This window comes from Epinephelus lanceolatus, chromosome 6 (genome assembly GCF_041903045.1).
Source record: "Epinephelus lanceolatus isolate andai-2023 chromosome 6, ASM4190304v1, whole genome shotgun sequence".
Classification (NCBI taxonomy): Eukaryota; Metazoa; Chordata; class Actinopteri; order Perciformes; family Serranidae; genus Epinephelus; species Epinephelus lanceolatus.
The window spans coordinates 5,270,222-5,285,076 of NC_135739.1; the positions used below are offsets into that span (position 1 = coordinate 5,270,222).

Below are 14,855 nucleotides of genomic sequence, written 5' to 3' on the forward strand. Positions count from 1 at the left end.
ATCAGCACTCAGTGAATAGTCTCGCTCACCAGTTCTTTCTCAAGAAAAGAAAGGTCTGGCTGGGCCGACTCTCACTTTAAGATTGGAGAAAAAAACGCCCTGGCTGCTTGTACTTCTTTCAACCAATCACAATCGTTCTGGGTGGTGCCACAGCAACGGTGCGCTTGCAAAAATATTGCCGGGGGGGAAACAGGTTTTGGTGTAACGCCCACAAAAATATCACCTACAGGACACAAACCATGGCAGAAAAATGGCTACATCCCCACAAGATCAAACACCGCAAAAGTTAGTAAAGGACGTGTTGAAAACGGTTGAAAACTGCTACACAACCGAAGGTGGTAGTGCGGGACTTCAGCGGGTGGCTCGTTCCGCCCAATGAGAGGCTGATCTCTGCAGCAAACTTCCTCAGACTACTCAGTGAATAACCTCCTAAGCCCTGTGATAAGCTATTATGGCAAGGCTTAACTATACAGACCAGTGAGCAGTGATAACTAACATGTCTTTGGGGTCATCAGGTGGGAACCTCCTTTCACCAGTGTTTCCTCTAGTTGGTCCCACGACAGTGATCTCTGGCGTCCCAGAGACACTCCCCTAATGCCAGCTCTCACTGCTCCCCGCACCAACCCAACAACCTCCTTTACCTTACTTACACATGGCATTCTCAGCCCAAACAGCACTGCCACCTTAAACAAACCCAGGCTCGGTTCATGCGAGCTCCAGGTAGAGACAGTGCCGATACTACCTTTCATACTCTATTTCACACGCTACATAGCATAACTCCAATATAAGCTAAAGTTAAAGGAGATAGAGAAGATAAACTCACAGGCTTTTTCAGCCCAAACAGCACTGCCACCTTCAACAAACCCAGGCTCCATTTATGCGAGCTCCAGGTAGTGACCGATACTACTACTAATACTCAAGTAGCTACATTAAAAGATCTGCCTTTGAGATATTACTTAAAGGAGCAGTGTGTAAGATTTAGGGAGATTTAGTGGCATCTAGTGGTGAAATTGGAGATTGCAACCAGCTGAAACTTGTCCTAATTAAAATTCCTTCAGCGTGAAGCCAAATTATCCCCAGAGATTTCTTCCTCTCCAAAACAAACAGACCAGGTGTGTAAGAGCCAGTTATCCGTGTGTTTGCTTTTGTTTTTGTTTTCTTGTATTACCACTTGTAAACACTGCCTGGCAGTCACCTACAAACAGGGCCTCATTTAGATGGACAGGGAAACGCAACCAGGTATTGCATGCCTGCAGAGGCACACATTTTTTTGACCGTGGTCATGGCGTCAGGGAGACAGATACTGAGGCAGTCATCAATGTGATTAAGCTACCTAACTCTGCTTGATGGTCTCTGGATAACAAGTTGTGCTGAATGTTAGTAATAAAAGCAAGAGATACTTGTGGACTCAATGAATGAACAGAACAGCTGATGCTTACGGCACCCGTAAATTAGATCTCTTAACGTGTAACAACGTAGTGACATACTGGAAAGTCACTTTAAGGTGATTTAAACCGATAAAAAATAAAATAAAACAGTTTCATATTAATTTTCTTTTCTGATGCGCTTGTCTGGTCTGTCTGTTTTGGGCTAATGTAGAAACATGGCGGTGCAACATGGTGATGTCCATGGATGAGGACCCGCTCTTTATGTAAATAGAAACAGCTCATTTTAAAGTTAAAAAAATACAAACAAAACACAGCAATTCTTATTTTCAGGTGATTATACACAAAAGAAAACATCCTTATTGTAATAAATTCAATTTCTGCCAATATATCCCCCTAAATCCTACAGACTGGACCTTTAAGAAGGAGTTAGATATATTTTATTAGCAAAATATACTTTTAAGTTTCACAAGTAACAATAACATTATGGACATATTGTTTGATTATTATACTGATGAATTAACACAAAAGCTGCATTTTAATGGTGTGATTGATAAAAGTGGACTTATTTTCAACTTTACTACTACTCTTGGGTAGTTAAATCCAAAGCAATGTATTGCACCTTATAAGTTCAACTATAAAGTCTTATCTGCAAAGTATCTTGTTAACATAACTACAGATAAGTTTACAGATAAATGCAAAGTCAAAGAACAATATTTCCCTCTGAGATGCAGTGGAGAAAAAGTAGAGCGCAAGGAGCTGTGGTGTTTTATGTGTGATTGTTCAAAGCAGAGTCTTGTGCACACTTTGTTCTTCATCACAGTGTTACCAAGCCTGATGTTGAGTGACCTCTTGGCCTCCGCACTTCACCAATGTTCAGTTTTTGCTGAGTTTTCCTCCCACAGTCTGTTACTCTGTGTTCCACAATGCAGTAATGTGTCAAAGGAAAATAAGTGTGTTTGTGTGAAAGACTTGGTAAAGCCTTTGAGGCATTAGATTCCAGGATGCCTCTTAGAGGAGCACGGTATCCTGTCTGAGGAAGTGTGGACTGTTTCCTGCTTCCCTCCCTTCTCTGTCCTCGGTGTCCTCTTTTTACTGTGCCAAGAGTGGGACCCCCATTAAGGCCCCCAAAAGATTGTTTTTAAGCTGGTGCTCCACAGGCATAATGGGATATCACAAAAAAAAAAACAAATATACAAAATATCTGAACCCAAATAAATAAAGGAGACTGGTACCTCTGTCCACTGTGTTTCTTACCAGAGTGTGCAATTAATCCTGAAGTTTGTGTGTAATCTGGCAAGCCCTCTATGTTTTCATGTTCCTGCTGACAAAACCCAGAGATTGACTGCAAAAAAACAGACATTGTGAGTTTAAATAACCCGCTGTTTGTCTACAAAACATTAAATGGCTTTGCAGCGCTTACATTTCACAACTGTTGTCCCCACATAACTGGAGACCTGAGATCCTCTGACCAAAGGCTCCTGTGTATCCCGAAATCCAGGCATTCCTCCTCCTGTACATTTTTCTCAATTTGTTGATGCCTTCAGGAGTCCTGGAGGGCCACGGCCACCTTGATACAATTGCTGGCCCCTTTGCGAAAGTAATGTGAACTTAACGGCTTATTCCCAGTAAACATTTTGTTCCTTACAATCAATACACTCCATTAAATTAAAGCTGCATATTTATCTTTTTCAGGAAAAGGACGACCAGCCCAGAATAATGAATTGCCGAACATGTACTGATACTTAACCCATGAAAACAGGATTTTTGTGGAGCTCAAAATGTTAACTGTGGTGGTATTATTTGCACATCAGATTATTAGTAACATGAACTGTAAAATAGGAAACCAAAGTATATTAGTATCTAATTAATTCACTCTCATTTTCACACAGTTTTCAACAAGCCCGTAGCCTACACTTGGCTTACACATATAGCATGATAGATTTGTGAAATTCAGTAATGGCTTTTTGTTTTTGTGTGCCACCTCAAGATTTTTTAGTGCCCCCATCTGGAGACTATAAACAATCTCTGGTGGCTTCACTGCAGCAGCTTACTTTAAGCCAAAAGCAGGGGAAGACTGAGAGCATGGCTGTGTCCACAGGTTCCAAAAGGTGCCTACTTTAGTAGTAGTAGTTTGCACATTAATCCTGGACTGATTTGTTGGCTGGTGGATTTTTTGACACTTTGCTGTCAGTGGGTCAGGGTGAATGGTGTCTTATCTGATGCTCTTCTGTCCTCCACTGGTGCACCTCAGGGTTGTGTTCTCCCCCCCCCCTGTTATTTGCTCTTTATACAAATTCCTGTCAAAGCCAGTATGAAGGTCATCATATTTTGAGATTGTTTCCTTGCATAATGACCAGCCTGAACTTGGCCCTGTCCTTAGCAACTTTTCTGACTGGTGTAATTTATCTTATCTAGTCCAAGACTAAAGTAATGATTGTGGATTTCAGAAAGAACCCCACAGCTTTTTCACCAGTTGTGATCACTGGTCAGACAGTGGAGTGTGTACATGAGTATAAATACCTGGGCACTGTCATTGGCGATAATCGGTCTTTCGATCAGCACATTGATTCTGTTTGCAACAAAGCACACCAGCATCTGTACTTCTTGCGCAAGCTTTGCCTTTTTAACATTGATTGTACCTTTATGAGGATGTTTTACTCATGTTTTACTGAATCTGTTTTAACTTTTACCTTCATTAGCTGGTTTGGACTTCTTAGTGTTAAGCACAAAAACAGACTTCTGAGTATTGTTAAAATGTGTCGTAAGGTATTGGGTACCACTTTAAATGACTGTTTTAAGCAAGGCCCAAACAATCCTTGCTGAGCCATCTCACCCTCTGGCTGTGGAATTTAAGGTGCTCCCGTCTGGCCGTAGATACAGATTGCCTCGGTGCAGGACAAACAGACTTAAGAACTCTTTTGTTACTGCTGCCATCAACGTCCTCAATGAGTGACTTGTGTTTTGTCTATTATTGTGTCTATTATCTATCATGTCCTATCTGTAGTTCTTGTTTTTTCTGTCTATTGTATTTTAGATGTGATTGCTGCTGGCTGTACCACAATTTGCCCCTTGGGAATAATAAAGCGGACCTTGACCTTGACCTTGACCTACTTGTCCCTCCACAGCTCGCTAATTAACAAGTTAGGCATTATCTTATTTGTGTAATCCCAATGAAAAAACAAAGCGTGCCAGACTATTTCTTTATTCTGTTTCTTGAACGCTTGATAAGAAATCCTTAATCTGTCCTCGACCGCTTATCCAGAGCCGGGTCGCTGGGGCAGCAGGCTGAGCAAAGTCTTCCAGACGTCCATCTCCCCAGCAACACTTTCCAGCTCCTCCTGGGGGATCCCGAGGCGTTCTCAGGCCAGACGAGATGTGTAATCCCTCCAGCGTGTCCTGAGTCTGCCCCGGGGCCCAGGAGGATCCTGATCAGATGCCTGAACCACCTCAACTGACCACTTTTGACACGAAGGAGCAGCGGCTCCACTCCGAGCTCCCTCCAGATCTCCGAGCTCCTCATCCTGTCCTTTTTTTTGTTTTTTTTGACATTTTATTTGACTGCTTGATTATTCCTGGTTTTAGATGCAGCGCTTATGGTCTGCTTTTTATTTATTAATTAGGGTCTGGGCAGCTAAGCTGCCAGGACACTATTGTAATCCTAGGTCTTCTTCTTCTTTCTTCTTTCTTCTTCCGAGGAAATCATACTTCCCATGGGTGAAAACTCACCAAACTTTGCACAAAGGTCCAGTCTCATGCCAGATATCCTCAGCTGTAAACTCAAGCCAATAGTCCTGATGGTGGCGCTACAGCAAGTGTCTAAAGTTCAAAACTTTGAAAATTCATAACAAATCAACCATACGTGCTACAACTTCACAACTTTCATCAAACTGTAGCCCCAATACTGAAGAAACTTTTGTACATTTAAACCTATTAAAAATTATGACGTTCATCACTCTGTTTTTTTTCAAAAACTGTAAAACTTCTTAAACCTATCTCCTCCCACAATTTTTGTTCAATTGACACCAAACTTGCTACAGAGCATCTTCAGACTGTCCTGCAAAAACTATGTTTCTCAGATTTTTGATTTATCAAAAATTGAGCCTACAGTGCATCAAAATGTTTGACTGTAAATGGTACTGTAAATATATACATGCAAATTCTTGCTAAATAAATCTTCAATGTTCATGAAAAAAATGACAAAATTCTAGAGTCATGGTAGATGATGTGTGGCAAATTTCAGAATTTTATCTCAAAAACTGAATTTTTGACAGCATTTTGAATTTTGCTCTCATGTGAACAATTGGAGTCAATGTAAAAATGGCAATTTTAAACATCCGTTTTTCACTTATGGACCAAATCAATCATTGTTACAAACAAATTACCAACATCTCCATGCTGTCTAGATGCAATATGTGTATTTTCAGATTTTTGTTTCGATAACTTGAATTTTTTACAGTGGTTTGAAATCTGCTTTTCCATGCATGGACAGCTGCTAAACCTGCACGTCTGGCTTAGTCAATTTGTGAAGCTACACATGCATTGTCACTGACTAATTAGCTCAGTGAGATAGAAATTGATTCTTAGTCTCAGAGGTTGTGAGTTCAAGCCTCAGCTGATGCAAAAGGCAGATTGTGCTGCTAAATTCCTAAATGTCTTCCAATTCTTCTGCTTGTTGCTCAGAATTGCCTAAAAATGCCTGGACCCGACCCATCGCTGTGCTGTTTTTTATTTAGTGACCAGGCAGGTTCCTGTGATATTAATGCCCTCTTGTATTGTAATTTGTGTGATGTATTGTCAGTCTGTGTTGTAGTGCATGGGTGATCTTTCCCCCTGGGTATCAATGAAGTTATCTGATCCCACATTTCCTTCATAGCCTATATTTTTCCTTCAGATCCTACATTAGTTGTGTTAATGCTGCATGCTCTCTCTCATGTTTCACTTAAGTTGTGTAAACTTCTCTCCCTGTGCCCTCTTTTTTGCATCAATCACAACAATGCAGAGTGGATACCCAAACACTCGCCCCCTCCCAGTCTCTCTCTCAGTGCATGTGCGCTCCGTGCCCATTCTTCTCTCTGTACTGAATTGTGGGACACTGACCTTTGAAATCCCTCTTGTGATCTCAGAGCATAAACACAAACAGTGCCAAGGCAATTCACATTTTTTTTTACTTGGGAAGACATTTGAATAGGAGCTGTTCTCATAATGTAAACACTGTTTTTGAATTCAGTTCTACAGAGAACAACTTCCCCTAAAAATAAAAAGAACTTAGCAGTCTTTATGCTTTGTTTATTACCAGAAAGAAAGGACAAAACCTTTCATTTAAAGTGTGCTACAGATACTGAGTAGATATCATATTAAGACCTAAATATAAAGTAATGTGTCTCACAAACATTTCCTCCTCTTGTTTTTCCCCCACATTCGTTAAAAATCATCTTTTATGTTTCTATCTGTCCCCGAGTGGGCCAGAGTTCAAAGCAATCACCTCATGCTGAATGTGGAAAACAAGAGCAAATAGAAAAATGGAAAAAGTTCTCTGTTTCCAGCTTTTCCAGGGGTGGGCTACAGTTGGAGTGCCCTCCAGGAAGTGCTGCTTAGGAGGAGGGTGGGCGGTTTAGTGGGCAGAGAGTCCCTGTAGAAGTGACCAGGCCAGGAAACATGTGGATGTAGCACATAACATACAACCCCATCGTCTCCCTACACCCTCCTGAATCCATGCCAGCAAAACACAAACCTCCTCATCATCATCAGAGAGCAGGTGAAATGGTGCTACCTGCTCTCTTGGCATGTTTATCTGACTGTTTGAGCTCACCTTTCAGACTTTAACAAACGTTGACATCTTTGGGCAGGTGATAAAACTGGATCCATTTCTTTATTTGTACCTGTAAGAACAGTAAGAAGAGTTCAAGCTACTAAATATGACCACGTCATAGTCTGTTGTTACACAGAGTTACAGTTGTTTCAGTGAAATTTTCCATTTGTGAACTGGGACACAAGCACACCTTAAAGGTCCAGTGTGTCGGATATAGTTGCATCTAGCGGTCAGTGTTAGGAGGGTTACTTTTGAAATGTAATAAATTACAGTTTACTCAATACCCAGTTAAAAATGTAATAAGCATTGTAAGTGTCTGAATTTCTTTTTCAAAGTATTGTTTCTTTTGATGACTTCTCTAAGTGTTTTATACTGGGCAATAAAACTGAAAAATGTCAAGATATATGCTTTACGAGAAGGAGGCATTCCTGCATGGTGAAAAGATGAAAGCAACAGAATGAATGTTATTTTCTACATATGAACTTTTCACTGAAAAGAATATTTTCAGATGTAGCAACAATCTTGATTAGTAACACACGTACTCACTTACAGTACCCAGCGGGGCAGCCCTCCCCCTCTCTACTCCAACACTGACTGACAGCTGACTCCACTCATAGCACTCATAGCACTCATAGCACTGGCAATCTGAACCGGTCAGTGGCGAAAAAAAGCACTTTTAATGCGCAAACTTACACGGGATGTATTTGCCCCCATTACCATTTTAGCTCGTTTCGCGGCTCCGGTTGCATCTGCCTCCGTCAATACTGAACCAATTTTAGAACGAGTTGTACCTATGAATCATACGCACACATACACATGGGGAAATAGGGCCCAGGTTGAAAAATACCAAAGTTGTCCTTTAAGTAGAATCAAGTTTATTTGAAGCTCAAGTAAACCCAAAATGTGATGTCCTCATATGAGGACACAGGTGCTGTGTCTCACATCATGTGCTTCTGTACTTATGCTGCATTCCAGGCAAGTTTCTGAGCCCGTAAGTCACCACTTCAAGTCACGACTCACGACTTCATAGCGTTCCAGGCAAGTCACGCCAAACTCTCAAAGCAACATGGCGGACTGTGCAGGGTTTATGTTTGTTTATGATCACTTCTGTCACCAAAGGTGCCGGTTCCTTGCTCATTTGACTGAAACGGAGGAGGAGAAACGGCGCAAAAGGTCACAGATGCTGCTATACTTTTTATTTTACATTATCTGTGTGTTTGGAAACGTATTTTGTATTGATTTATTCGTGCACTGGAAACCAGCTGTTAGAGCGGCTGCCAATAATGCGTTAACATTAGGGTTATTTTATGTCTATTTCTCACCGTGTATCACCTGCATCAACACCGCATCCATGGGGCTGCCATTGTTGTTTAGAGGAGTAAGGTAATGAGGGCTGTGTGACGTCAGAAAGCGTAACTGGGAGTACATCGATCTGGTACGAGCTCACAGGTGGTAAGTTACGGGTTTGACTGCCGTTCCAGTGCACTTTCACGGGTAGAAGGTTGTAAAAACACGAGTTACAGGTTGCCTGGAACGCAGCATCACACTTAATATTTTGAGTGCATAAGTGCGTTCACACTGAGAAGTATGGAAAAATGCAGTGCACTATGAATACCCACATGGTGCACTCAAAACGGTCAAGATGTTGAGTGTGGAACTATGGACACTTCTCGCCCTCAATGGTCGCCATCTTGGCTACGTAGCGGAAGGGGAGGGACCACTTTTAAAACTGGAAATGGTGGCTGAGGACTGTGCGACCGTGAACGTCACTGCATTGTACAAATACATGTGTTTTTTGCACTAAGCACCACTATAGTGTTGTCGGGTTTAAGCCAGCAGTATGTTTACTGGGTTAATTTAGCAGTCTGTAATGATTTGGTACCGTGAACGATAACACAAATGCTAATGCTAGTTTGCTAACTAGCTAATTCACGCACTACGCCAATGAGTACATAGTGCACATAGTGTACTACATAGAAGTGTACTAGACTCCCGAGCCACAGGTTGCCTACCTCTGCCCTACCTTGAGCCAGTGTTTGATTTGTTCCTTCTGGGCTACTGTAGAAACAACATGGCGGACTCCAAAGACAACCCGTTTCCTACATAGCTCATTCTAAGGTAATGGAAAACGCGACAATTATCAGTATTAGGTGATATAAAACTAATGAAAACATAATTATGAGTCTTATATGCAATTTCTGCCCCAAAAATTCACACACTGGAACTTTGAATCAGCGGTAGTGTAACGGCTAATGTGTAAGCTAGCATTATTACGGCGCTATAAAAGTGAGATTAAGAACTGTGCTGCTCACTTATATTGAACATTAAAAGTAAAACTCTGGTCTCAGTTAAGAGTTTGTCCTTTATATAAGCCAGCAGGAGGTCCAGGAGCCTGTCTGTGTGTAGTTACAGTGAGAGAGACACGCTCCTCCCCCGCAGGCTGCTCAGCTGAAGCGCCTGTCTCTCTCCATCCTCAGCAGCAGCTCCAGCTCCATGGGGACACACCGCCGCACTTTACGCACCGCTCACCACCGTCCACTGTCGGTCTGCTGCTGCTGGTGTTCATGACTTTGTGGAGCCGAAAACTTTCTCTGGAGTGGAATATAACACAGCAGAAGTCAATGGATTAGCACTAGCGTGTAGGACTATTATTACTGCAGTGAAGCTTCTTTAAATTGGATGTTGATGAAGACTCTGTCCATGTCCTCTGTCGGATGATGGCTCAGGCAGCGTCCGTCATTCCACTGCTTGGCATTATTCTGAAAATCAGCTGTGTTGCTGGTAAGAGAATAAATCACTTAAAGTTTTATGTCTTAACTGTTGATTTCAGTTAAATAACTAACTGAAGTTTTTTTTAAGAGCGCAAATAATATATTTTACTAGATTAATATTATGCTTCTGTCAATTTAATGTTGTCCTCAGCTGTGACTGTGAGGACACACATATATGGGCTTGCTGAATACTACCAGATAAATTTGAAATATGAAAACTATGAGAAAGTATTGCTGTGTGTGTGTCAGTTAATTTCTGAAAGTGAAGGAAATGTGATTAACTACTTTACACCAGTCATAATCTTTACATTTGCTTAAGAATAAGGTTTATAACGTCAACTTAGAGGTCATGAAGTTAAGTTACGGCCACCTCTATGATGCCTGCTTGGTCAGGCTAGCGTGCTTTTTCCATACAATACAATATGAGCTTTAGGGCCTCACAGGGAGGTGGTGGGCAGGCTGTATCCTCAGAAACAGGAACCCCACCTAGGCCACACTGTGCTAGGCTATTGAGCCTGACCCGGCCCATCTTCCCCTGCTTCCTGTTTTGACACAGCTCCGCCATTTTCTGCAGCGGAGGAATAATGGCCCTGAGTGGCCCGAGAGCCAGTTACAAAACAGCCCTGCTTTTTTTGTATTGTACTTTCAGTTTCTACTTTGTGCTTCTGACTTGATTTAATTTTCCAAAACATTTTAATGAACATATTGTGCATGTAGTTTAAGACAATAGTGACTTCTGACCCCTTTGTGTAATTGTTAGGCCTGTACAGACTGATGTCATCACTGTTGATGTGTTTGTCTTTGCTGTGATTGACTTGTTGTTTCCTTCAGCCATTGAACTGAGGTTTATGCCTGATCCACCAACGCTGAACATCTATGGCATCCACCGAATGAACAAATCGGACAACCTGGAGCTAATATGCAGGTATATAAACCTCACTGAGTTCAATCCATCGACCAACCCAGACATACATACTGAGAGAATTCTTTGTTTCTTGGCTGGCAGAGGTCGGCAGTACCTGAGGTGGACGACCCCTCCTACAAGCACTCGCTTCTCCACCAGTGACTGCAGTGGGTCAGGACTCTTCTGCACAACACTGCAGATCTACAATGCCACTGTCAATGAAACTGGACAGTACCAGTGCTCCTACAGAGACCTGAAAGTGGAAGATGGCAAGACTTCAGTAGCGGCCTATGTCTTTGTCCACGGTATAACTCATTGTAATTTCATTTTGGAGTGTAGCGGCAGTGATGAGTCATCGCATGATAATGCAGTTGTTTGCTGTGATGTCGTGCCATACAGAACTTTGTTGCAAGTAGGCACTGGGTATGGAGGAAATGTTTCACTCGAAGCCAAACAGTCTGGTCATGGGGGGAACAATTCTTTTCACAGTATCAGTTCCTTAAAGTCGATACATGGAAATGTATTGAGTCTTTGTGACCTTTCGTGTGTTAAAATATGATGTCAGTATTTCCGTGACACTCTGTTATAGCACATGCACGCTAGACAGCTAGTGCTGCCCGCTCCACAAAACTTATCTCCAATGCATTACTAGTCCTCATATATAAGTTTACATAAATAAAGATAAAATATTCAACTTAATGCATTGATTCAGCATCTCAGTGAACTCAGTACGATGCTACAGAAAACGTATCTCCTTTGTAGCGTCTATGTTGTCGCCTCATTACAACTTAAAGCTCATGAACACATTGAAGTTGGAAGAACAACCGTCCGAGGGGCACTTGAATGCACCATTGACCTCGACTTGAATTTAATCGGTCCTCGCTTGTTCACTCTGTGTCTTTGCTGCACTACATTTGGGATTCATGAACACGTAGAGGTTTGACAGGCTGATGTGATACACACTGGACACTAGAAAAAGTCATTCAGAAAGATTATTATGTTTATTTTTGCCTTTCACTAAGACAGTCCAAAAATATCCTTTTATATAACAGTGTGGTTCACAAACCCAATGTCAGCTGTCTAGCAAATCTGATTTGGTAAAATTGTTGTTAAAGGGTTGGATTGTCATAAGTTATATTACTGCAAATCGTATCACTGTCAACATTTAAACCCACAGTACTGTAAAAAGTTAAACCTTTACACTGTATAAAAGTAACCACAGTGTGGTTAGAAATGTTTTCTTACAGTAATCAGGATCATTCAAAGTGAATTATAGGGAAAGTAAACCTCATGTTCGTTGGGGCGACTAAAGGACTCCTGCTGTTTCAGCCCTAGTCACAAAGGATACACTACTACTATGGAGTTTTAATGTAGCCAGTCTTGCCTCACCCCTATCAGTGTTGTGTTGATTTCACTTAAACGTTCTCCCTAACCTAACCTCAACACATTTCTGATGTCTGTGTATTTGATTTCAGATTACAAGGTGCCATTTGTGCCGTCTGAGAAAGAATACGAAGTGGTGTTCATCCGTGAAGGAGAGCGGGTGGTGATACCGTGCCGAGGCTCGGTGGAAGATCTCAACGTTACACTCCACACTGTGAGGAAGAGTTGCTTCTATTCTTTTCACGTTCTTTAGTGAAATCTTGAGCTGGAGCAGCTTCTGTAGGATGAAAGGCAAAGCAGTAGTAGACCTGTAATATCACATCTTATTTTGAAGATTGGTCAAAATCAAAGCAAAAGAGGCAGAAATATTATGATTTTTATGTCCGTATAATGGGTCAAGCTCCAAAAACAAAGGACTCTATTTTTTCCTAAAATGCAACTAACAGCATCATTAATGTTTGACCCTCAACACCTGGTTGATGTCTATGTTTTTCAAACTTCGTGCCAAAGTTTGTGACACAGGCTTTCTGTTTCTCTATTCCCAAGCCTGAGCCAAAACAATGATGACATCATAGGGTTGTTTTTCAGATTTTAGGAAGTTCCCCTACAGTCACTGATTATAAAGCACAAGTTTTCAAGTTAGACCTGTACTCCTTATGACAAGTAACCTCCCAACCACCAGAAAAATTTTAGAATTGTACCTTTCTGCACACCTCTAATACGTTACTTTTGTATGTTTCATATGTAGCAGATATGTATGTTTACATTTCTCTACATTTCAGTTTTCAATTTTATGTTGCAACAACAAAGGTGTGATTATGTTTAGGCCCAAAAAACACTTAGTTAGGGTTTCAAATATGCAGTTTTGTTGCCACAGACATGGCTGGAAATGTCCTGATGAGAAACTTAGCTTATATACACGTGATCTAAACTATGCTGTTTTAGAAATGTTGATATGAGACGTAGGAAATCATACGCATGTAACATATCTGTGGTTTGCAGAAACCTACAATGGCAACATTTTATTCTGGCAACTGGGGGAAACTGATCTTGATGTGTAAAACCAGTTTAGTGCGCCTTTAACCCAGTGGAACTGAGATCAAATGACTTTCAATTATATGTACTTTTTAGGCAAACATGAAAAATACATTCTCAGCAGTTCCCTGATGCTGATAATTTCATATCACTTTACTGAGTTTTTTTTTTTTTTTTACTTCAAGTCAACACAGTAATGTTATCTTGTTTACACAGCCAGATAAGGGGGCTCATGTGTACAAAGTGCTGGTGTTTATGTTTTTTTTTTTTTTTTTTAATTCTATGTTCAAAATCAGTAAATTTCTATGTCTGTCAGAAGTATCCAAATAAGGAGCTTCATCCAGATGGGAAAGACTCTCTGTGGGACGCCAGGACGGGTTTCACTGTTCCCAGTCATCTCATAAGCTACGCCGGCGTCGTGTCCTGCCAGACCCGGATTGGAAATGAGACGTTTAAGTCCCCTCTCTACATTGTTGCTGTTGTTGGTAAGATGGCAAAAAGAAATCACATTAAGAGTAATAGAAGTTAAATATGTAGGAGAAATATATGTGTGTGTGATTGGAAAGATTCTGTCTAAATGCAGGACTTTGATTGCGTGTGTGTGCATGAGAGAGAAGGACTGATAGTAGAGTAAAGGAGGGATTTGGTGGGGTAACTGAGCAAGCGAGGGAGAGCGGAGTCTGAAGTCTCAGGAGAACAATAGGCTGTCGACTGACTGCCGTGTCTTCCCTCCCTTTTCCGCAGGATACAAGATCCATGAACTCACCCTGACCCCCGTGCAAGTGAAGCTGTCTGTGGGGGAGCGGCTGGTTCTGTGCTGCACCGCCATAACCGAGCTCAACGTGGGCATCGAATTCAACTGGACGCACTCCGGTCAGGCCCTGGTCAGTGCTCAAGGCTTTTCTGCTCTTCCTCTCTGATGGTCAATGCCCTTCTGAATTTCTGAAGACAGACAGAGAAACCAGAAGCGGCGTATCGTATTTCCTGTTGTCATTCCAAATACTCCTTACTTCCTTAAGGAATCCTTTAGCTTTTCTCTGCATCAGATCAAATTACAAAGGTGACCAGATGTGTTTTAGATGTTCTGCCTGCTCACACAAGAATAAATAAGCTTTGTAGACTAAAGCCCACATTTGGTCTTTTCTCTCACAGTTATTCTTTACTGTCCATGTGTTCTAAACTCTCTGTTTTAAAGACAAATGATCTCTCTCATGTCAGACCTCGGTGAACGCCCAACCCCACAAGAAGAAGCTATGGAATTCTCTGGAGCTGTCCAACACACTCACAGTGGAGAACGTGACGGTCAATCACACGGGAGAATACAGATGCACTGCATCCAGCGGGCAGATGGAGAAAAGTGCCTCAGCGTCTCTTAAAGTGTATGGTAGGTGTCCTGAACACATAATACAGACAGCTGTGTTGGTACTCAGAGTAAAGTTATGATGGCTAAAAACATCCCTATGACATGCTGACAAATTATTTCATCTCATCCACGAGTACTACGACATGTTTTTCCCTCTTAAAGACAGCTGAGGATTGCAATGTGTACATTTTTTGTGTAGCTG

The 14,855-nt window shown here is 41.6% G+C and overlaps 1 protein-coding gene across 3 annotated transcripts in view; it reads left to right on the forward strand.

Annotated features, from left to right (window-relative positions):
- Positions 1–9,769: 9,769 nt before the first annotated feature.
- kdr (kinase insert domain receptor (a type III receptor tyrosine kinase)) overlaps positions 9,770–14,855 on the forward strand; it is a 29,699-nt gene continuing 24,613 nt past the window's right edge. For 2 of the 3 annotated variants that reach the window (XM_078168519.1, XM_078168521.1), the window contains exons 1-7: positions 9,770–9,978; positions 10,800–10,893; positions 10,975–11,177; positions 12,348–12,469; positions 13,607–13,775; positions 14,035–14,174; positions 14,509–14,674. In XM_078168519.1, the coding sequence (XP_078024645.1) occupies positions 9,912–9,978; positions 10,800–10,893; positions 10,975–11,177; positions 12,348–12,469; positions 13,607–13,775; positions 14,035–14,174; positions 14,509–14,674 (961 nt within the window). In that variant the 5' untranslated portion in view covers positions 9,770–9,911. The remainder of the gene's footprint in view (positions 9,979–10,799; positions 10,894–10,974; positions 11,178–12,347; positions 12,470–13,606; positions 13,776–14,034; positions 14,175–14,508; positions 14,675–14,855) is intronic. The other variant, XM_078168520.1, reaches the window with a different exon arrangement.